Genomic DNA, 22,293 nt, shown 5'->3' on the forward strand with positions numbered 1-22,293 from the left:
GACCCAAGGGGCTGGAAATAAGTGGGACCCCATTATTTGTCGACTCAATATCTACTTCATATCAAGATGCATTTCGTATTCTATACAGAAAGGTTATCGGAGTGGGTATAAAAAAAACGGTGAGAAGTATAGAAATATAACGTCATTACGAGTTAGCGTCTTGAGCCTCTCAGGGATAAGCCTGGTAACTAGGATATGCCAAAGGAGGAAAGTCAAGGAACGGTGTGAGCAAGACATTGTAAACACGACTGGGGCTCCTGCAACCTGCAAACCTCCCCTTAGCCTTTTATTTTCTTTTTTTTTTAAGAGTCATACAAAATGCAACGAGATAATGTTGCTTTCGAATTAAAAAAAAAATAAAAATAAAATAAAAGTCACTCGAATTAAAAGAGTGACCGTGCCCAGCTGACAATGGGCTAATACAAGCTCTTGGGTTTGACAGCGTGTTTGACAAATCCTTCTATGCATGAAATACCCACGTCGATCACAATGCATGCATTCCCCATAAAAGGAGACTATTGGCTACAAGGGAGGTAGTTGCGCTTGAACAATGACAATTGAGACGTCGGATACGCGAGTCGCAACCCAACAAGGAGCCCGACGTGTGTTTTGACGCGGATGTAGCGGTGACTTGTTGTTCACAGAAAGCCCGTCATCTTTCCATGCCATGCATCACGCGACTGTGTGCACTGCCGTAGCTCCGTCAGCGACAGTCGTGTCTACGTTGATAACCATTCGGACTGTTCGGAAGAAGGATTGCGACCCAACAGCCGGAAATTAGAGCTCTCATTTCTTTTTGTTTCATACATATTCCGATTCAAATCGAGGCGAAGATCATGTGAGTGAGCTTCCATTTTTCTACCCTGCAGCCAACCGAATCATCCATGTATGGTGGGGGAAGAGAACCCCTGCAAGGTTATTCTTCCGATTCTCGCCAATTTTGAAGGAGGGGGAAAGATGAAGTGGCCCTATCTGCATCAACTGGTAATATCCGGTATCAAGCGGTGTGTCTCTTGGCTGCATTCTGTTCATTGTTTACTGCAGACAATCCTTTGACGTCGAATTATCCCCCGGGTACTCGTCCCTGACATCCCGTGAGTGACTCGGAACACTGCAGGCCCTACATGGGGTATTGTTCTCACAGCCCCATCATTTGCGTCTGCACCGCCGGTAAGCTGTTCGACTAGATACCCATTGCGATTTTGACCGACATTGCGCAGTATATCCAGATTTCCGCGGTTATCGTTGCCCGAGATTAACAGCTTCGCAAAAAGACGGTGAAGCGCGTTACAACTCAACAAACGCCGTATGGTTGGCAGTGCTGGTCGCCGACTTGTCGGTGATGCCGTTGATAACGATCTTTTGTAAACAGGTTTCGCCAGTTCTGAGAACTCGTCGAGTCCTGCTTGGCACATATTGCGGTATGATATCGTTCGACTCAGATGCACATACTACGACATCAGGCTCGATTCCTGCTAAATTTTACATGAGATCATATGCTAGCTTTGACCGCATTCCTTGATATTTCCTTCATTCCAGCGTGAGCAAGATATTGCATCACGCAATAATACACCTCAACATTTCCCAATCGAGATTAATAGCAAGGGGGCGGTGTTCATTACGGCAGACTACGACATATCTCTGCCTTGTTTATCGTGCAACCACGACGCTTACATCGTACAGTCCCGGCTGAACGACCGCCACGGCAACGAAGAGGCCCGAAAGTGGACTTGTCGGCTCGCAGACCGGACTACCACGAACCTGTTCTACTTGGCAAGATGTGATGATCATCGGATCCAAGGATACAGCCGCGTTGGGCGTTCGGATAGATCAATCGATCATCATGCTTTTTTTTTTTGTGGACAAACGCTAAACCAGACCCAAGGGTCCATGATCCACACAGCACCGCAGCTCCCGCACCATATTGTCGGGTTCTGACAGTCGCATGGTACCCGAATGGCTGAAGCGTGGTGCCGATTGGGCCGTCGGAGGTCAAAGAACAAAAATAATTCCAGTCGGCAATCGGAAAATGCTTCCTGGCATATAAGAAATTCTCGTTTTGGACCTATCTTAATTTCAAATTAGGCAGGAATTCTCGGGCAAAATTGCCACCAAGATTGTCTTAGACTTTTTTTTTTGGTGTGCCCCCTTTCTGTGTCGTGATAAAACGGGAAGAAAATTCAGTGTGATGTATCAACTCTTTTGGCTCCCGTGGGATTCCGTCACTCAAAATCTAGATCTTCGGTGACATCGGAACAAGGAAAAGGGGACTCTAATGTGGGGGCGAAAATAAGGGTTCAAGTGAACATGCCCCTCTTGGTTGTACAAAAGCTGTACCCTGTACTACGGAGGAAAGAGTACAAAGTACAGTGTAGGTGATGTACTTTGTAGATCACTCTAATTTCATCTATTGCGATCGCGATCCCGCTGGATTCGGATACATGCAGGTTTCCATTGTGATCAAAATCAGGCTTTCTTGCTACTATCTCGGTAAGCGCCACCTGTCGATGTGTAAGAGTACATATATACTTTGACGGGAGATCAACTTTACTCTCCCCGGTCGATCGAGACTGAAGGTTCAAAGTTATTGCCGTGCCGGGCATCAATACGGAGTACTCCGTACAATTTAGTTCAATTGCCTCGGATCTGGAACCTTGCGCCAGATGGGCTCGCAGTACGGAGTAGGTTACACAACATTTTTTTAGATGTTCGCTTTTGGAAATCGCTGATCGAAATCGTCGGACTTTTTGCTACCCTTGATTCTAGACGCTGGTGGGACCTTATTTAGCAGTGGGAGCATACATAAAATACTACAAAATACATCGTACATTTAGGCATAGCTGAATGTTCAATCTTATTGTTTGGACTGGTCAGTTAGCACTGGCAGAAAACGCCACATTTATAAATACCATTCTAGAGTTTATGGATTTGTATTAGATCCCGGAAGATTGGGATTCAAATTCTAAGTTTTTCGACTTAGAGCCTGCATCGAGTGAGTGACAGGTGTACTTTTGTGAAATCGGCAAATGTATCCGAAGGAAAGGTTCCGCATAATAATGCATACGGTGTACAAAATTTGACAGTCAAGATCCGAACCCGGCTGGAGATCTCCATAGTTGTGTCCCAGATAAAGCGAATCCCCCGGCAGCTGAATGAGATATCCGCGGTCCAATCAAATCTTTGAATCACACTCTTTATCGAGGTCTCCACCAACAAAACCATGGAACCACAATTCCAGTTCCACGGTATTAACTTAAGGATATATGGAGTACATTAGTGTATCCCGAGTGTCTCTCTTGGGAAGGTAAAGAACGGTATTATGTATACTCCGTACCCAGATCTCTTTTCTATTCCCAGGAACGATCGCCCTAATCCCCACCTGTGGCGAACGGAAGGAAGAGATCCGGTGCCGCGGTGACGGGTACAGTACAAAAGTTCCAGCAGACACGAATCACATCTCATCTTTCGCAAGGATTTCCACACTATTGATTCGACTTATGATCATGTGAGCATTCCTATTCCTGCTGGGTCTTTCTCCCGCTTTTCTTTGTTTCCGATGGAGCTTCTTTTAATTTCTGGTTTTTTTTTCTATAATTTGATTTCTTTTGCCCCGCAAGGTACCGGGGAGCCGAATTCCGCGGACTTTGGTCTCAGCTGGACCTGTACAATTGCTCCGTACTTTGTCGCCTTACTTCATGTACTCTGGACTCTCTGATGTGATCATGATTCCCCTGCAGTGGTCTAGACACCAAAAATGTTGATTTGATCGCAGTCACGTGTACGGTAGTATTACGTCTTACTTGTGGGTGGATTCTGTAGTATGAGTCCTGAAATTAATTGAAGCTCAGCAATATCGCTTCGATGTTGAGAAATTATTCACCTAATTATTCAGTTAGTTACATAGTTAGTTAGTTACCTAGGTAGTCATCCAACGTATGCTTGTTATGTAATCTATTCGGAGATTGCACTCATTGTCAACTTCATACCTTCAATTTATATATAACCAGCCCCCCAGCCCCCGCCTCCAGCCTAAATTAACCAAGGAACGCCTCTTTGTTACCTCGTATCCAGATGCTTTTTGTACAAATCAATGCTCCTAGTTAAATAAAGCACAGACCCGTGTTTATTGGATCTAGCCTTGAAGCAATCACTCCTTTGATATACCCCGTAAACTCAGTACCATTATCTTCCATAACCAATATAAATCATTCGCCCGCTTGTGCAGCCTTCGTCTTGACCACAAGCCACGACAAGCTGGAATTTAGTGATTCGAATGTTCAGTACGGAGTAGGCTCAATATAAATGATCTCCTCCGGACAGATCGTATATAAATAATTGAGCCACGCAAACCGCATAATGATATGCAGAGAACGTTAACATAGTTCAAGTCTATACAAGTTCTCCACATATTTATAACCTGCAATATGTAGGTACCCGTACATATTATTAGTCAATATCCAGAGTAGCGAAAGTCAATTCCATCAAAGCTCATCCAATACGACATCAAGCCTCGATCCCAAAAGGCAGACTGTATGCATGAACACGCGCATTCGTAAAGTTTACTAAATTGCGGATGAACACCTACAAAGTACCGCCACCGGTCATCTCAGACAGAATCTAGAGACGAAGTACGAACCTGCATGATCTTCGGGCGCTGAACTAGCAAAAGTACATCAGACTTCAAGTACTTTTGCTCCCGGAGCCAAGATGTGATCGCCTTCCTAGCATGTACATACATAGATGTGACAGCGGATCACAGATTCCTGTCTGTGATGAACTTGACATTAGAGCTAGGGATAATGGACCAATCAAGCCTGTTGATGTCGTTCTCGATAATACGTCTACTATACGGCTACTCCGGAGATACTATTTCTTGATAATGCGAAGGCGTCGGGGTCTTAACCGCTTGTATGGATCTGGGTCGATTCGACATTAAATTCCAAATCAGCTTTCAGGTACGCCAGGCTGCCTATCATTACTGTGGTCTAGATTTATATACGCTGTACGGAGTTCTCCGTCCGTAATCCATGTTACTTGCTACTTCAGGTGCTAACTAGTTAGTGTTGTCTACTGATGTTGCATAAACATATGCAGGTCTATGTATATCGCCGTTCGACCCGTGTACTTTTCGCCCATCTGCATGGTTCCTTCCGCGTGTATAAAGAAATTGTAGACTTGAATCAATCTAGGGCTGATAATTATGTGGCTTGCCATAAATCAAGGCAACAGCAATCTGTGGGTAGATACATGTGGTGATATTCCAAAAAATAGTATCCTAGAATATCTTGATTTAGATAATTCTTTGATTGGATTTGGTTGAGAACTAATTTATAATCGAGTGACACACTATCCCTGATAGGGAATACATTTTAAGATCAATAAAAGAAAAGAAAGGGAAGCTTGCATGCGTTTTGACAACAACATACGGTGTAGATATAACAGCAAGGCTCTCATTCATATTGGTTGGTATAAAGCTATCACAAATATCACGGATGGTTGGAGCAATGCAAGAACAAAAACACGAAACAAAGCCAGATGTGTCTTGCCGGAGAAACCACCGAATCTGTATAAACCATGCGTTGCAAAGACAGAAGCACAAAACCAACGAGTTCAACTGGTGGTAGCTTCATCCTCTGAGACAAGCACATAATCAAAGGCAGCTGTACTTTTGTTGACTCCGCCCGGATTAGAATGCTGCCCCTCGGGTTTTTCCTTTTGTGGCTGTTGCACGAATTGTTTAGGTTGTGAGAGCTTTTGTGTAATAAAAGCAACTTGTTGTGAGGTCATGGTTTGCGCTTCAAACAAGTGTTCAATGAGCTCTTGCTGTGTGTTTATTTGTTCGTCGGCATTCGCTAGTAGTCTTTCATATACGGCGAGTCTTTCTTTTAGTCCAGTATATTGTTGAATGAAGTCTCGCATGCTGAGCCGCTCTTCCAAGCTGGTCATCTTTTCTTGAACTATATCCTGCTGTAGTCCAGATTTCCGGACTCTTTCTTCCAACTTTCTGATACTATCCTCAATTTCGTCTCTCCACAGTTCCTTATCCATGTCAGACTGGGGTTCCAAGCTGAATAGGCATTTCTCCGGCATAGCCAACCCCGGTGTGCTCACGGGTTTTTTAATATTTGCCGTAGAGGCATTTTCAAGCCACTCCTCAATGCTCAATTTTTTTTCTGTATGCATGTTGCTTGCGAACGCATCGCGCTTTGTCTTGTATGTAGACATCTAGCCCGGGTCGTAGAAGATTTTCTGGTCAATGGGAATACCAGGAATGAGTGACAAAGAAAAGAGACGTTATAAGTCATTACCTCAGAAAGTTCAAATTGATGATCAGCCCCCGAGTAATAGTCATGCTAGTGACCCATGGATGTATATCGACGGTTCCCAGGGTTCTTCACCGACTCTCTCCAGGACTTTTTTTTTGATGTTTCCTTTTCTGGTCTAATACTACATACTTCGAGTAGGTAGCATCTAAGGCCACAAGAGGATGTGCAAGATCTTGGCTCGAAAAAGCAAACAATACAGTATTGAAACAAAGGTAGCTCACCGTTTTTTCTTCTTTGCTGCATGTCAGCGACACAACACGCTAGTGAAAAGCTAGACAAAGAGTCGAGTCACAATTAGACAGGACTAAAATGAGTTAGTCCATCAAGTAGAGTCCGCATATGTTCATTGGTCACTTTGTCACGGGTTCGGGGAGACACGGCGGCAATGTGCAGATGCAACAAGGGTAGCTGTTGTGACCCTACGGGTCGGATGTGGAAGCCCAACGGCTATTCATTATATTTGATATTTTGATGCAGAGATTTCATGAGGCGGTGGCGAGCAAACGGTAGGATGCAGAGTTGGGCATTGCCTTGATCAGCTCGTTTGTCTTTGACAAATTTTTCTGAATATCAATTCAATTTTGTGTTGCATGGGTTTACATAGCCCATTTTTGGATATATAAAAATGGAACATTGATTAGTTTAGGAAAAAGGAGAGGCCCAAATGGTCATTAACAAGGAATAACTATGGGTAAATATTCTGCACTCATTAGGGATACTATAAATGGCTTATCAACATGTGATCTTATCGGTGCCTTGAGAAATCCGCTGAAGTCATAACTTGATCTGTCGGCAATGCACTGAAAATCGGTATATCTGCGCCTTGTGAAGATTCAATCCTAATCGGACAAACTCAAAAGTTGAAACAGCTGCATTCGCAGAATGAGCGAGCGATAGCCGCCAATCACACATCATGGCGCATCCACGAGTCTATTTTTCCCTTCCCGTACGACCATTCCTTCCAAGACGAGCCCGTTGCAGCCGATTATTTCTACATGACATCCAACAACCATGCATCGCACGGAACCGATTTCAAAGCACCAATGCCGACCCTGAGACACCACCTCATCCCACCAAAAATGCCGTGCCTGACGAGGTAACACCGGACCTGTCGCATCTGGACCCTGCTCCGGAGGATTATTCGCGGTTCATTTTCCAAGACAAGTGTCGAGTGAAAATCCACGCAGGCTCTGGTGGACACGGCTGTGTTTCCTACCTGCGCGAGAAATACGTCGAAGAAGGACCACCAAACGGCGGTGATGGTGGCAGCGGAGGCGGTATCTATATCCAAACCGTTGAGGGCTTGACTAGTCTCCATAAGCTGGCCCGCAGAGGCATTATTAGAGCAAGCAGGGGCCGAAATGGACAGGGTAAAAGCAAGGGTGGAAAACGAGGCGAGGATGTCCTCCTTCAGGTACCTGTTGGCACTGTGGTGCGGGAGGTGAGCCGTTATGATCCGGTCGAGGAAGCGTGGGCCCGTATCAGGGAGGCGGAAGAAGCGGCCTATCTTGCCAAAGAGGAGAAAGAGGTTTGGCGGGATCCTGATGAAGATCTCGATGCCGAAGAGGAAGGATTTGAAGAAGAAGAAGAAGAAGAACCGGAGTTCAACCCTATCCAGCACGATCGTTGGGTGCTACACCCTGCCGCAAAACCTTCCGATTTTCTTATGGTGCAGTTCCCGAAATCATACCCGCGACGACAGAATATAGCAGCCATGGAGCCCAAGGCGCCGATATGGCTGGACCTTTCAAAACCCATGGATAAACCCATGCTTCTGGCTGCCGGTGGTATTGGCGGGCTGGGGAATCCGCATTTCTCCACACGCGTAATGGGACGACCGAAATTTGCAAGCAAAGGTGAAGGTGGAATGATGTTAGAGCTCGACTTCGAGCTTAAGCTCCTTGCAGATGTTGGATTGGTTGGGAAACCGAACGCCGGCAAGAGTACCCTTCTCCGCTCGTTGACCAACAGTCGGACTCGCATTGGAAACTGGGAGTTCACTACACTTTCTCCCAGTATTGGTACTGTCATCACCGACGACATGAAGGGTCGTCCTCTTGTTGAGTCGAAGGTCCGTCGCACGCACTTTACTATTGCAGACATTCCGGGTCTGGTAGAAGGTGCCCATCTCGACCGAGGACTTGGTCTTGGGTTCCTTCGACACATCGATCGAGCCGGAATTCTGGCCTTTGTGGTTGATCTCAGTCATGGTGATCCTGTACAGGAACTCCAGAAACTGTGGCGCGAACTTGGAGAGTACGAGCGAATGCGTGATTCAGACCCTGACGCTACTGAGGAAGACGACGTCATTGAATGGAATCCATTCACTGACAATGCGGATGGTGGTCATCAGCGACAGGCACTTGGCCGAGAGCCTGCCCCGGTATTGAATACCAACCCTGATGGCTCGCTGCCTCCGCTGGCGATGACACCCCTGCATCTGAAGCCTTGGTTTGTCGTGGCATCTAAGGCAGATCTGGAAAACACACATGAAAAATTCCGAGCTATGCAGGAATACTTGGCTGGTGTCCAGAATGGGTCGATTGAGCACCCATCGGGTCATGAAAGGGCTTGGAAGGAGAAAGTGTCTGTTGTCCCTGTCAGTGCCAAACGAGGTGAAGGTGTTTCTCGAATTCCCAAGTTGGTGATGGATCTTCTTGAATGAAGCATGTATATTAGAAAACTCCCCTTGAACAAAGTGTACTATATAATAAACATTAACATATCATAGTCCCCTGCAATCTGCAAATCTCCTATATGTCTGGCTTTAGTTTCCCTAGTAATGTAGTCCTAGCATATTAAAAGTCATAGAACATAGAAAAATTGGAACATTCTCTTTTCTCCATTTGATTGCCAAAATGAGGGTTTGTGATTTTTTTTTTTTTTGGAAGGAAGAACCAATCTTGCCATAACACCCATAACACCATAACTTGAGGACACTTGGGGAGTTCAATGTTAGGATTACCTTGGTGATAATTTCTAGCCCCTTTTTTTTTATTATTTCCCTTTTATATTCCTCAGTCATGGCCCTTTCATCAGTCCTTAGTGACGCGTTGTCTGTTATCGCCGAGCCAAGCTTGGACGACCCCATTCTCCAATGCGACGTTGACCTCCAACATCTTCTCTTCAATGAAACTAAGAAAGCACTTGAGCTTGCCAACTCAAAATTACACTCCTTTCCATTTAAGGATGTGCACATCTGCTGGCATCGACTCTACACGGACGCGTCTATCGTCAAGGCCTGCGTCATTATCATCACAGAATGCGGCCTGATATCCAAAGCCAGATTTGAAACCCAGCACCTAGTTGTCTCACAACTTATTCAAGACATCAAGAATGCAGAAACAGAGCCGAAGCTCTCTCCGGATGCGCCATGGCTATCAGACGTCGTGGCAATCCTTGATCACGTCCTGATCATGTCTGGAGCGCCCCTCCGCGAGAAATTGGTCGAGTCCTTGTTGTCCACGCTGCAGGCAGCTACAGAACCCCCCAAGTTCGAAGATGACAGCACTGGTAGTCCGGAATATCCTACCGCAAAACGCAGAAAGTTCTCGCCTCCCCTCTTCCCTCCAAATGCAATCCGTAAACCCCACCTGGAACATCCAATCCCGCGTTTATCGGCACCGTCGTTCGATCTCATCGAACACCACATTCAAAATGTTCGCACCCCGCTGGTGATAACAGATGCAATAGATCACTGGCCAGCCACTTCGACGCGTCCATGGTCTTCACGGAACTACTGGTGGGATCGTACCTTCGGGGGTCGCAGATTAGTCCCGGTTGAGGTGGGAAGGTCGTATACGGACGAGGACTGGGGACAGAAGATTATGCCGTTCAAAGAGTTTGTGGACAAGTATATATGGCAAGGCAAACTCGCCCCGACTGGTTCAGAAAACCAACCTCAGGTCACCAACCTCGACGGAGAGACAGCATACATGGCACAACACGATCTACTTACCCAAATACCCGTCTTGCGTAACGATATCAGTGTACCAGACTACTGTTATATTACCCCACCGGGCCCAGAACCGGGAACACCAGTGTACGAGAAGAAAAAGCGAGAGCGCGAGGCGAAATCCCAAGCACAGGTCTCTGAAACCTCGCCCCAGTTGGATACACCGAATGGAAATGATATAGCCGACGATTCAGATTCAGGCTCACTCATGGGCATCCCCAGCGATCCAATCATCAATACTTGGATCGGACCCGCGTGGACAATCTCCCCTCTCCATCACGACCCCCACCACAATATCCTCGCCCAGGTCGTGGGCACAAAGTATATCCGACTGTACTCGCCGCGCACGCCTGACTCTCAGATCCACCCAAGGGAACAAGAATGGGTCACGTCTATCGATGAGACGGCTGACCCAGATCCTGTATCTGGAGTTCGGCCGACGACTCGTAGACTGGTCGACATGTCCAATACTTCCAAGGTGGATCTGGCTGCTATCGAGTCTTCTCCGGCTGAGTATGAGCAATGGGAGGAGATGTGGCCTGGGTTCATGGATGCGGAGTATGTGGAGACTGTTCTTCATGAAGGCGAGTGTCTCTATATACCTATTGGGTGGTGGCATTATGTGCGTGGATTGAGGGCTGGGATTAGTGTGAATTTTTGGTGGAGAGGAGAGAACTGAGAAGTGCATGTGTCGAAATGAGATGTACGACTTTGAAAATCCGTAATTTGACAGAATTAAATGATATTATACATATATTATTGAAATATCTTCCCTGGCAGGTTGATTTGATCTTGGGCCTTGTGATACTCTGCGGAGGTTGGTGAGGGTGCTCTCGCGGAGGACGGGGTATTCGTGCCGCCATATGGCGACGAATAGAGTTGTTTTTCCTATTAGTCTGGGTATCTAAAACAGACAAAGTCCTAAGGTTCACAAGGGGATATGCGGGCACTCGGAAAGGCCGAAAATGCATAGATTTGATGCAACTATGGACTAGATAGAATCAGACATGTTTTCAAGAAACGCCATAAACACCATTGGAGACAGATGCAAGAATAAAGGGCGTTTGAATGCTTGCAAGCGTAGAACATGCAACGGTCATTATGCATGTAGCCGGTTTCAGAGTCAAGTATCCCCTCCCATATATCCTTCCCATCCCATGCGAAGTAAACAAAGACAGGTCGTAGACTGCGTGATTGTGTTTGTAGAGAGATTAGCCCACCACACTGCGGAAACTCAATGCTTCGAGGAAGCCACCGAGGTCATCCTTCTGGACCTCGACAACACAATGCTCGAAGCTGTCGATGCGCACACGCGCATTCGTCTCCTGGACTACCTCCTGGAAGGCAATACCAAATCGGTTGCGGAGAAGATGCTTCTTTCCACGCGGATCTTCCTCGTCCTCGGACTCTGATTCCGATGAGGACTCGGACTCTTCTGATTCTTCGTCTTCGGCACCAGTCTCTTCTTCTCGTTCGGCACGCTCTGCTGCTCGTTGAGATCGGCGCTCTGATTGCTCTTTCTGTTTCTTTTCCTTAGCATCTTTCTTCTTCTTGCGCTCCTCCTGGCGCTTGGCCATGGCGGCGAAGTCAACGACACCGCCGCCGCCACCAGTGCCGACGACTACATAGAGATCGCGGTCTTCATCGAGGCCAGCAAGGACGAGAGGAGTTCCTGCTGCTCTCTTCCGACCGATCTTGACTGAGTCACCACGCTCTTTCTCTTGAACTCGAATGGCTTCGGCGATCCACAGGGCCAATTTCGTCAAGGCCCCGGGGTTTGTAAAGAGTTTGACGTCAGGTCCATCCTTGACCACGGCAATGCGGAATGCTCGAAGGTGACGGATTTGATGCTTAGAGAGTAAGGAAGTACCAGTGCGAAGGATAGCACGGTGTAGATGCTGAGCCAGAGGCAAAGACTCTAGAAGAATCGTGGGTGATTCGGACGTTAATGAAAGGGCATCGTACGCGCTCCAGAATCGAGGTAGCAGACTAGCCAAGTCAGATTCGCCTGTGACTCCACTGTTTTCTGTATCGTCGCGTACTCGCGGCAGACGTTTAGCGTCCCAAGAAGCCAAAGTCTCATGTGGCCCAACTTCCAGCATTGCACCCACAATAACACCCACGTCTGTGGCCGAGAGGCATGCCTTCCAGCCCCAGCAACGCACAAATCCCCAGCCCTCACGGGCACTCGCACTCCCAGTGCCCTCTGATGGCACGAGCCCATCCAGGCCATACATAGGGGCGTACTTGAGCAGACGTGATCGTAGGACACGCTTCAACTCCATGTCCATGTGGGTATAGTATTGGTGACACTGGGTCAGACTAATTCCCATCTTGGCTAGAAGTTTGTGTAGTCGTTTGCGGCCATTCTCGGTCCAAACATGCAGCCTTGGGGCGAGATAAGGACTGTGGAGCATACTTTCGTATAGAGACCAGTGTCGGACAAGAAGGAATCGCGGTTCGGGAGAAAGACGGATGGAAGTATCGGTGGGTGATCTAGCTGTTGTTGGGATGACACCGTTGATTTCTCCTCGGATGTCACGATTTGCTTCTAAAGGATCAGGCGGGTTCAAACGATGCACTTCATCGCGAAGTATTTGGCGAATGTGTTCACCACGCTGGCCACCCCAGCCTGCTGAGCCTCCTGATTCTGATGTGTTCGAAATACCCACTCCAGTCATTGTTCGACCACTGAGTTCCAGGCTGGAGACACCGACAATAGCAAGCCACAACAGGTCATTGTCATCTCGTCCAAGCTCGGATGCCAGAGAGTAGATCAGTGACGAAATTGGTTCTGAGTATGAGGTTCCCGACGAATAGTATGATTGTAGAACGGAGTCGTGTTTTCGCTTTAGTTTAATCAAACGTTTCTTTAACGACCGCGCTGATGGTTGTCTTGCCTCGGCTGGGGATGGCGAATCAGTTGTCGGTGTCGCAGACCGCGAGGAGTTCGAAGAATTGATTCCAGTCTTTGTCCGGCGAGTCGGAGACGAGGCAATAGAGGATCCCTACATCATGCGTTAGACCATTGTCGGGTCTTAAAAATGTCGAAACCTACCGAATTGCTTCTCCTCCGTTGATGAGGCGGCTCATCACCTTCTGAATCCTCATCGTCTTCGCGACCTGACCAGGATTTGCGCTTTTTCGACCCTGTTTGCGTTTCGTCTTCAGATCCGTCATCACTCGCGTCATCTTCGTCGTCGTCTACCTCTGGCATCTCAAGTAACGCGTAATATGCTTCTCGTTCGTTGCGAAGCTCTTCCTCAATGTCTCCGTCGTCATACACGATGATTCCGCCATTCTTCGACGTGTAAGCGGATGTGATACACCCTTTATCAACCCCGCGTCCTTGCCGTCGCGCATTGGCGTCGATTTCAGCCATAGGTTGCCCCATCCCAGCTTGTCCACCGAAGACGTTCCCCAGGTTCCACGGCCGTCGCGCGTCAAATACCCAGATCTCCACGCCTCCCATATCTTCCTCCTCGTCCTCGGGGTTACTCAACGCCAGTATCTCGCTTAAATCCACTAGGCCCCCTACTCCGAGACAGACGACAACTCCTCCGCTGCCGCCATTAGTGGTCTGCATCGGGCGGACCAGCTCCTCCCCCGCACGCGACAGGTCGCCATATCCTGCAACTGGTTGGATTTTATGAGGGATATAGTCGCGTTTTAACAAAGATGTGAGAATTCGGCAGGCACATAGCGCGTCTGGCTCTAATGCCACGAGAATCAAGACGGGTGGTGAAAGTGGGTGGTGAGATCGGAGGAGTTGTAGGTAGAGGTGTGAGATGAGCTGCCGAGGGAGATACATGGCCAGCTTGGGATTGTCATATAGTCATGCGACAGCTCATGAAGAGAGACTTGTAAGAATAAACCCAGAAATGTGAGGTGGTTTGGTGTGAAGCCCTTGCAGCAAAGAGTCTCCCATAGCGCCGGGGAAGTGGACAAGCGCGACGCGTCGGAGGCACGTGCCGCCTGTCTTCACGATATTTGCCCTTCTCTTATTACTTGGATATTTTATTGTTTGAATGTTTTACTCGTTAATTTATTGAATTAAATATCACTATAGATCTTCTAAACTTCTTAAAATATGGGTTGGTTCATCTTATTGCCCAATGCAAATTGGGTGCTTTACGCGAAATCTTTCATTTATACTCCAAATGGAGTCTTACGCGCAAATCCTTTGTTCGCTGTCCACCAACCGCGCAGTCGCCTGAGCACGTCAAATTATTTCAGTTTTAGATGATAGAGACTCTTTGACGATATCCTTGATATGCTGAGCGAACTTATATCCCGAACTCGCTTCTAGAATCACAAACACGTTGCGACATTTTGGTTGCATATGTAGTAGGATGATTACTTTGTTTACGAGTCTCAACCTATAGTTGGTTCATAAGGGCTGTTGATCAGGATATCTTCAAATTCAATAATCACAGAGTTAACGCCTCGCGCCATGAACATGCTATGTTCTCCAAAATCATTCCAGCGAAGACATTATGGCCATGCATCCATAGACCCAGAGAAAAAAAACTCAAGATTGCAGCCAAAGCAGACGAAAACTTGCTTTGTTGCAAATATTAAACAGATGAGCGGCCCAAAATCGATCCAGCCACCCAGATGGCGGTGCATGCACCAACGACAGAGATGCCAACTAACCGCTTGCCCCAGCTGCTGTCTTCCGCCATTTTGGTCGGCCCAACAGTTCTCTTCAGCTTCAGCTGCAAAGGTGATGAATGTAGATCTTCGGTGGCATTTCCAGCGGAATCACCAAGTATGGCTGAATATTCCTCGTCACGCTTTTGCCACTTCTCCACAAGTCGCGCAATTTCAGCCAAATCTTCCTTGAGAGAACCAGGCTCAGTGGCATTGGCATTCTCAACTTCGACGTTTTGGACATTGCCGAAGAAGTCAACCACAGTCCGCAGGCGGCCTTCTTGCTCGCCTCCAGGGAACAAATCCCACCGGACACCCGGCTGAGAGTGGATCTTCGACTCATCGTAAGAATCGAACAAGTCTCCCAGGTTGAGTTTAGAAGTGACACTTGTCACTTGTGTCTCGAGGAATTCAAGAACATAGTACGTCCAGCGATCAATGACAGCGACGCCGACATCATTGTCTGCATGGTGGGAATAGGACGACTGGTCGATCTCGCTGGAGCCTGTCGCCACGATATTAGGCGAGTAGAAATGGGTGTACATCGTATTGGCCTGGCAAGTGTCGATCATGAACAACAGCTCATGGTAGCGCTTCTTCTCCCACATCTGTCCAAATGCGTCCGCAAGATCCCACGCGCCGATCTCTTCGGCGTCCTGGAACTTTAGGAATTGGTCGCCTCCATGTCCGGTCATGTATACTAGTACATTGCTGCCGGCATCAGATCCCAGGCGCTTGCTGCGCGGCACGTCTTCGTCGAGGCGGTCGGTCAAGAGTCGAATGAAGTTCTCCACGGTCACTTCGTACCCCCTGTAGTCCACTTCGATATTGTCACCATATAGATCGACGGCCCGGTCTGCGTTACTATAGACAGTGCCTGGGAAAGCATTTCGGGGGTTGCAAGCCATGTCATCGGGGAGCATGAGGATAATCTGTGAATCGGGAATGCCGAGCCGCTTGACGGTTCGGTATAGTGAAAGGACATTGGCAAGGTGGCGGTAGTTGAACCAGAAGCGAGACGTAGATACGAGTACCGCCCAGTTAGAGGTGTGTTCAGCGACAACCGCGCTGGCAAGGAGCAGTAAGGCGAACGCCTGTATGAAGCGGAAGAGTAAAGCCATTGTGACGGACGATCAGATCATAGTAGGGAGGAACACTGCCTATATATCACTGGCCGGTAAATGTGATTTCGGCAGTGACAAAACGTAAATCAAATCAAACCCTGTAGATTTCAATCACAAGGTCTATAGCAAGGCCATAGCACACATGGCCGGAAGAAGACAGACTACTTCAAGAAGTTGCCCAGGTGAGATAGGAGATTACAAATGCTGGGGAACCTTCCGTGATGCCACCTTCATAAGGCATCAATATCGACGCACGGACCATGTATAGTCACCGCCTTCATCGGAGTCGGCATATTGGTCCCGCGATCAGATCATGGAGTAGAAACTCGATTCCACCTTTTTCTTTTCACATCCATTCCTCAGATTCTGTTCAGCGTTTAGTTTGGGTATCATATTTCACCATGGCCGGCAAGAAAGCAGCAGGTGAGAACTCCAAGAAGGCCGCCGGAAACGCTCGTGTATGTTTTTTTAAACCCCGCCCCCGCTATTATTGCCACATCCCTCAAGTATAAGAACATTTGGATAAAAGCTGACAGTGGCGTACAGAAAGCGGAGGCCGCAGCATCAAAGAAGGCAGCTGAGGACCAGAAGAAGGCTGCAGAGGAGGAAAAGGAATGGAAGAAGGGATCCAAGAGCAATGCTAAGAAGTATGCGAACTCAACCTCTCGAGCATGTTTTCAAGTTCCGAGCTAATTACCTTCAATTTATAGGGAAGACGCCGAATCCAAGAAAGCCGAAGCTGCCCGCAAGAAGGCAGAGCGTGATGCCCTCCTCGCCGCGGAAGAAGCTTCTCAACCAGCCAAAGCCAAAGGCGCGAACGCCAAAACCGCACAAAAGAAGACTCGCGGCCTCGATCTTTCACAGTTGGATGATGCTCCTGCTGGAAGCAAGAAGGAATCTGCTCTCAGCGCCACTGGTATTGACAACGCACTAGACGCCTTGTCTCTGGCCTCAAAGGACACATCCAAGATCGACCGACACCCCGAGCGCCGATTCAAGGCCGCATATGCTGCATTCGAGGAGAGACGCTTGCCAGAGATTGAGCAGGAAAACCCAGGTCTGCGTCGGAACCAGCGTATGGAGCTCTGCCGGAAGGAATTCGAGAAGAGCGAGGAGAACCCATTCAACCAGGTGCATGCCGCTGTTAATGCCACCAAGGAAGAGGTTGCTGCGCTTCGGGAAAACGAGCGCAAGAAGGTCGAGAGCAGACTGGGCGGCAAATAGATTGGTCTGTTGCTGGATCACAAGCATTCAGGGCATGGATACCAGGAAATTGTGGGCAATGTGATGATATTGTCGCATTGACCGTGTTCTGAGTCTCCATGTCTCAAATACCCATCATGGATGGCTCAATATTGTGAGGCTCTCATTTTGGTTCGGAGTCAATTTTGCACGGTATGGGAATACCAGCCGTTTTCGAGTCATTGGGTCGCTGCATAAGCCAAACAAGAGGCTTAAACATTAAGCCCGGGAAATAGACAACCGTGACGCATTTGTTCTTACATTGCACCATCCATTGTTTCTTTGCCCTTTGCGGTATATAAACTTACGAAATAAAATGATCAATATCCCTTTCGAGTTATTCCTCTTAGTGTAAAATAGTCTATCCCGATAGTAGGCTACCTAGCAACCCAATATCTTGAATATCTCCAGTAAGCCCCTACATAGGGCTAGCTCCGTTGCACCCAGAAAAGAAAAGACCAGTCTCTGGACCCTGCCAGAGCCATATATATAATTGGTTTTAAACATCCTATGACATTGTAGCTCGCACATCCCACACATATAGATTCTCATCCCAGCCAACACTAGCACACCAGCCCTCACTTCCAAACAGACACCAGTCAATACCTGTTACAAACTCGGTATGTCTACCCATGCGCCCTAGTTCCGCGCCAACCACCGGACCAGCGCGCATCATATCCATATCCCCGCCCGCGCCCGCATCTGACCGGTCATTCCACACGCGACAAGTCATATCGTAGCTAGCACTCAAAAGAACATTAGAAAGATGTGGCGACCAAGCCACTTTGCGCACAGCATATTCATGTCCGAGCATGGTGGACAGCGGCCCTTGTTGCGGGGCCCTGATATCAAACGTCCGGATAGCACGATCAACACCCGCTGTAGCTAGAACAGTGGGACGGTACTTGTTCCAGTCGTGGGTGAGGGCCTCAGCGGGTGGGGAAGGGCCGCCCGGCTGGCCGGGGATTGTAGGCGCGGGGGGACCGGCGTGGATGGGGATCTGGGTGACGAGGTGGTTGGAGGCGGAGGCCGGGGTGCGGAGATCAAAAACGCGCACGTATGAGTCTGACGTCACGCACGAGATGATGTCTGGGCTGTGTGGACAGAATGAGGCGGAGTAGGTGCAGCTGTGTGTTGGGAGGGTGAGGAGGGACTGCGGGCGATGCGGCGACCAGATGCGGACTGTGCCATCCCAGCTACTTGAGCAGAAGCGGTCTTTTGCAACGGGGTTCCAGCTTACGCTGAATACTTCCCGTGCGTGCTCTTTCCAATTTGAGATTGGGAATTCGTCCGCTGTGCAATCGAATAGCTTGATGCTGCCGTCGCCTGATGCGGCGAGGACTTGGTTCTCGTGGAGTTCGGACCAGGCGAGATCATATAGTGAGTCTTGTGTTGTAAACCTGGAGGTTGTGATAGCGCCGAATGGTTAGAATTCTGTTCTTAATTCCAATTCTGTTGCACAGCCCGCCGCGGGGCTTGCGAATATCTCACTTACCATTTTAGCGGTTGGATTCCATTCGCAGTCAACTCTAGGACCTGTAGGCGGCCGTTGCCAACTAGGCCAAAATTTGAGGAGCTTGCAACAGCCAGCCGATTGTCAAAGAACGGGGAGTATTTGACAGCGCAACCCTGGTATCCTTGTGTGCGGTAATGGAGCATGATGAGTAGCTGATGAGCCCCGGCCGCTCGAGGGGGTAGAAGGGAAAGAAAAAGAGAGAAAATGCAAAGGAGACCTTGAAACAAGCTATAGGGTATCAAAAAGACAAGCGTCAGTCACGAAGGTGTCCAAGTTTAGATTCGTATGATCTCGGGATTGCGGGGATCAGATGGGCCGAGGTCCTTCCTTGGCTTTCAGGCACGGCATTTTTCTATACTTTCACATTCACTTTTTGTTGATTTATTGCTTATATCTGCATTATATTATTACTGAAATCGCATCAATTCAATTGGTTCCTGAAGATTGTCTCTTCTTAGTGTTCTTTTCGCAAACCTTTCTTATTTTTTTGATGGTTAACCCACCAGCATGTCCATCGACATATGATTTATATTAACATATTTTCTACAGGCTTTGTTTCTCAATATATTGCCGCTTAGATTATATTCAATGCAAATAAGGTAAGTCTGTACTCATATATAGATCAATGAGGTGAAGTATAGATGTTCGTGATCGTTGACGTCAGCGGGCTACATCTATATCTGCATCCAGCCCTAATTGCAACAGTAATGGGGATTCATTCTAGACCCCCAGTATTCAATTCACTCACATGTAATGGAGCCAATCATATTGGATAGGTACAAGTTGAGCCACCCGATATTTTGCCTCAGCCTTAGCAAAGTATGGGAATGACGCCATGGTTGGCCTCTTCTGAAATCTGCTTCTTAGTCTAATAGCTTTAATCCTAATTGAATATGCACTTATCTTAACATACAAATCAGCCACTATGATAACCTCAAGACAATATGATACCCAAATCGCACCCAAACCGGGAGGCGACAACCCAACGCCAGTACCAAAGCACACTACTACCCCTGCCAGTCTATTCCTCAAAGAAGAAGTCTACCGACTCGGAGCATTACCAGGACTAAGATCCCTACCTCCAGGCCCAGAGCGCGACTTTCTCACCCTATCATGGGGACCTATCGTCTATCGCACCTCGTACGCTCCAGAAACCAAACGCCTCCTGCCCGTATTCCTGCGCTACCTCAACAATTCCGTGCAACGGGCATTGCGCCGGACATTTACAGGCTCCGATGAAGAAATCCAAATTCTTACCGAGACATATTCTTCCAAGGTCTTCAGCTCGCGAGAGATGTACACCAATATGAATGAGGAAGGGGTCCGGCAAGCTTTCCATGAGTTCAAGGTGTCGCTTAGGATACCTGAAACAGAGCTTCCGAGCAGACTGCGCATATGCTTGATGCTAGATGATGAAGCGTTGGCGCACATGAAGTGTGTCTTAGATTTTTGCTCGATGGCCGAGGAGGATGCTGATGTAGGTGGATGTTGGGTGAAGGTTGTTGAGGAGAATTTCCCGGATTCGAGGATGGGCGATCACCCGCTTGCGCGACACGATGTGGAAGGTGTATCTGAGCGGGTTAGGGGACATCGTGGGAGTTATTATGGGTGGACGAGGGTGGCATTGAGTGCATTGGTAGAGGTCTTTGATGGGCTCCGTCAACTGAAATGGTTGGTTGATTATCATCGGGAGGGAAATGTATACATGGGAGATGGCAATTGGAAGAGTATATCAAGCTAGCCTTTTGAATCTATTTCTTGTCAAATATATTTCATAATGGCTAGCCGCTTATGTCCACTATTTCAACATTTTCAAGAGCAATTAGGCTATATTTTTCTTTTTAGCTAGAAGCCAATGCCTCTTTCGACATTTTCCCGTGCTTTTCATTTTCCTTTCTCGTGAGCAAAAGCAACAAGCGAAGCTTCGTTGCATCCCGATGATTCTCTTATTAAAGCAACGGGGAGCATACTGGCTTTGACTTCAATCGACCAACCTCTATATAAATCCCTCATTCTTCATTTCATTCTCCTTCTGTTACCACAGGCAAGATGTGTCTGAGCACACACACGTATCTAAAATAGAATTGTTGAACATAAGCATATCTAAAGCGGGACTATCGTAAGGAGTGCTCTGGTATGCTTCGCTATACGAACGCTCCTGGTGACGTCGTATCCGGGCATAGTATTCTTCTTGTTGAAGCAGTTGATCTTCCCTATATTCCCTCGACCATTCACTATAATTATCTTTCATCTTTTTTGTGAGTTGTGGGGAAGACCTACGATTATTAATAATTTTCATTCGGTTAGTTCGCTTTCTATGCATGCACTTACCATAGCTTCAGATCTTGGGAAAACTCATCTCCAGTAAGACGGCAGTTAGAGAGCCAGCGGGAATCTGCAGGCCATTCGCAACTGCCCAGATCCCGTTTTACGTCAAATACAGCACTCTCCAAACCTTGGGATATGCGGTTTCGGTAAATCGATGTCCAACATTGCGCACAAATTTGATTGTCCAAGTTCAAATATGTGGATGAGATAAGATTCTCATGGGGACAGCAAAAGATAGCGGGGAGGGTAGAGAAACCCATCGTGTACCGAGCATGTATAACTAGATGGTCCGATTTGTTGATATATATACGCATCTCGACTCGGGCGTTGTTGTTAGGAGTATCGACCAATGAACAGCTATGACTTAGATGAGGCCCACCAGTATGGCCAAATTTAAAAGGGCCGATTTGAGCCTGGGATAGCGCAGTAGGAGTAGGTGATTTGAGGAGTTTCACAATACGCCCTCGTTCACGAATTGTCAAAGCGGCGCACGGGCATATGTCAACTATACCGGAGTATTTCGTACAAGACCTCCCTCGAGCTGGATACTGAAGTGAAGCTCTAGGAAATTCCTTTCGTGGATGGAGCTTTAAACATTTACCGCAGTAGTTCCAGCGGCGATTTTCGAGTCGAAGAAGAAGTTGGTTCCGTGGCACATTTGTACTATTCACGCATAGAATAGGGATCCGAATTTGTAAAAGTCGTGGGAAGTTGAACTCTTTTTGCTTTAGGGTCGCACCAAATAGGCCGTAAAATCTTTTACAGCTGAGGGATAGACAAGCTCCGTCGACCAGGGAAAGACGTTGGTGTATATTGTTTAGAACGCTGTCTTCCAAAGAAAGTAGCGTGGGGCGTTCTCTTCTGATTCGGGAAATGAGGGATGAAACCAAAGGTATCTGGACTCTGCTTTTTCTGTGATTCTTTGATTTCTGTTTGTGGTGAGAACGCTGCATCTTTGAATCCTAGTACGATGGTATTTGATACGATTTTGTTCCCGATTGAATGGTGATATGAGATATTTAGGTGTTGCTCGGCTAAACTTGTTCTGAAAATGGGATTAAAATGAGCCAACTTTGAGTACCGAAAAGTTATGACCATAACCTCATAGTTATTTACCTGAGTTTGGCTTTTTCAGAGCCGATGTCCAAT

The 22,293-nt window shown here is 47.6% G+C and overlaps 8 protein-coding genes across 8 annotated transcripts; 4 read left to right on the forward strand and 4 right to left on the reverse strand.

Moving 5' to 3' along the window:
* Positions 1-5,610: 5,610 nt before the first annotated feature.
* PGRI_052360 (uncharacterized protein) lies at positions 5,611-6,225 on the reverse strand (the record flags this gene model as incomplete). Its single annotated transcript, XM_040792949.1, has 1 exon — positions 5,611-6,225. The coding sequence occupies one exon, from the start codon at positions 6,223-6,225 to the stop codon at positions 5,611-5,613; it is 615 nt and encodes a 204-aa protein (XP_040644916.1).
* Positions 6,226-7,239: 1,014 nt separating this feature from the next.
* On the forward strand, positions 7,240-8,991 carry PGRI_052370 (GTP-binding protein Obg; the record flags this gene model as incomplete). Its single annotated transcript, XM_040792950.1, has 1 exon — positions 7,240-8,991. One exon carries the CDS (start codon positions 7,240-7,242, stop codon positions 8,989-8,991), a length of 1,752 nt encoding a protein of 583 aa, XP_040644917.1.
* Positions 8,992-9,349: 358 nt separating this feature from the next.
* PGRI_052380 (putative JmjC domain protein) lies at positions 9,350-10,960 on the forward strand (the record flags this gene model as incomplete). The annotated part of the gene is made up of 1 exon (XM_040792951.1): positions 9,350-10,960. The coding sequence occupies one exon, from the start codon at positions 9,350-9,352 to the stop codon at positions 10,958-10,960; it is 1,611 nt and encodes a 536-aa protein (XP_040644918.1).
* A 532-nt stretch (positions 10,961-11,492) lies between these two features.
* PGRI_052390 (cell division control 45 family protein) lies at positions 11,493-14,092 on the reverse strand (the record flags this gene model as incomplete). The annotated part of the gene is made up of 2 exons (XM_040792952.1): positions 11,493-13,289; positions 13,340-14,092. The coding sequence occupies 2 exons, from the start codon at positions 14,090-14,092 to the stop codon at positions 11,493-11,495; spliced, it is 2,550 nt and encodes an 849-aa protein (XP_040644919.1).
* Positions 14,093-14,858: 766 nt separating this feature from the next.
* Positions 14,859-16,055, reverse strand: PGRI_052400 (GPI-anchored transamidase; the record flags this gene model as incomplete). Its single annotated transcript, XM_040792953.1, has 1 exon — positions 14,859-16,055. One exon carries the CDS (start codon positions 16,053-16,055, stop codon positions 14,859-14,861), a length of 1,197 nt encoding a protein of 398 aa, XP_040644920.1.
* Positions 16,056-16,459: 404 nt separating this feature from the next.
* PGRI_052410 (DUF1014 domain protein) lies at positions 16,460-17,282 on the forward strand (the record flags this gene model as incomplete). Its single annotated transcript, XM_040792954.1, has 3 exons — positions 16,460-16,516; positions 16,605-16,705; positions 16,769-17,282. The coding sequence occupies 3 exons, from the start codon at positions 16,460-16,462 to the stop codon at positions 17,280-17,282; spliced, it is 672 nt and encodes a 223-aa protein (XP_040644921.1).
* Positions 17,283-17,808: 526 nt separating this feature from the next.
* On the reverse strand, positions 17,809-18,959 carry pex7 (putative peroxisome biosynthesis protein (Peroxine-7); the record flags this gene model as incomplete). The annotated part of the gene is made up of 2 exons (XM_040792955.1): positions 17,809-18,700; positions 18,796-18,959. 2 exons carry the CDS (start codon positions 18,957-18,959, stop codon positions 17,809-17,811), a joined length of 1,056 nt encoding a protein of 351 aa, XP_040644922.1.
* A 782-nt stretch (positions 18,960-19,741) lies between these two features.
* On the forward strand, positions 19,742-20,557 carry PGRI_052430 (uncharacterized protein; the record flags this gene model as incomplete). Its single annotated transcript, XM_040792956.1, has 1 exon — positions 19,742-20,557. One exon carries the CDS (start codon positions 19,742-19,744, stop codon positions 20,555-20,557), a length of 816 nt encoding a protein of 271 aa, XP_040644923.1.
* Positions 20,558-22,293: the final 1,736 nt, after the last annotated feature.

This window comes from Penicillium griseofulvum, assembly GCF_001561935.1.
Source record: "Penicillium griseofulvum strain PG3 chromosome Unknown contig_84, whole genome shotgun sequence".
Classification (NCBI taxonomy): Eukaryota; Fungi; Ascomycota; class Eurotiomycetes; order Eurotiales; family Aspergillaceae; genus Penicillium; species Penicillium griseofulvum.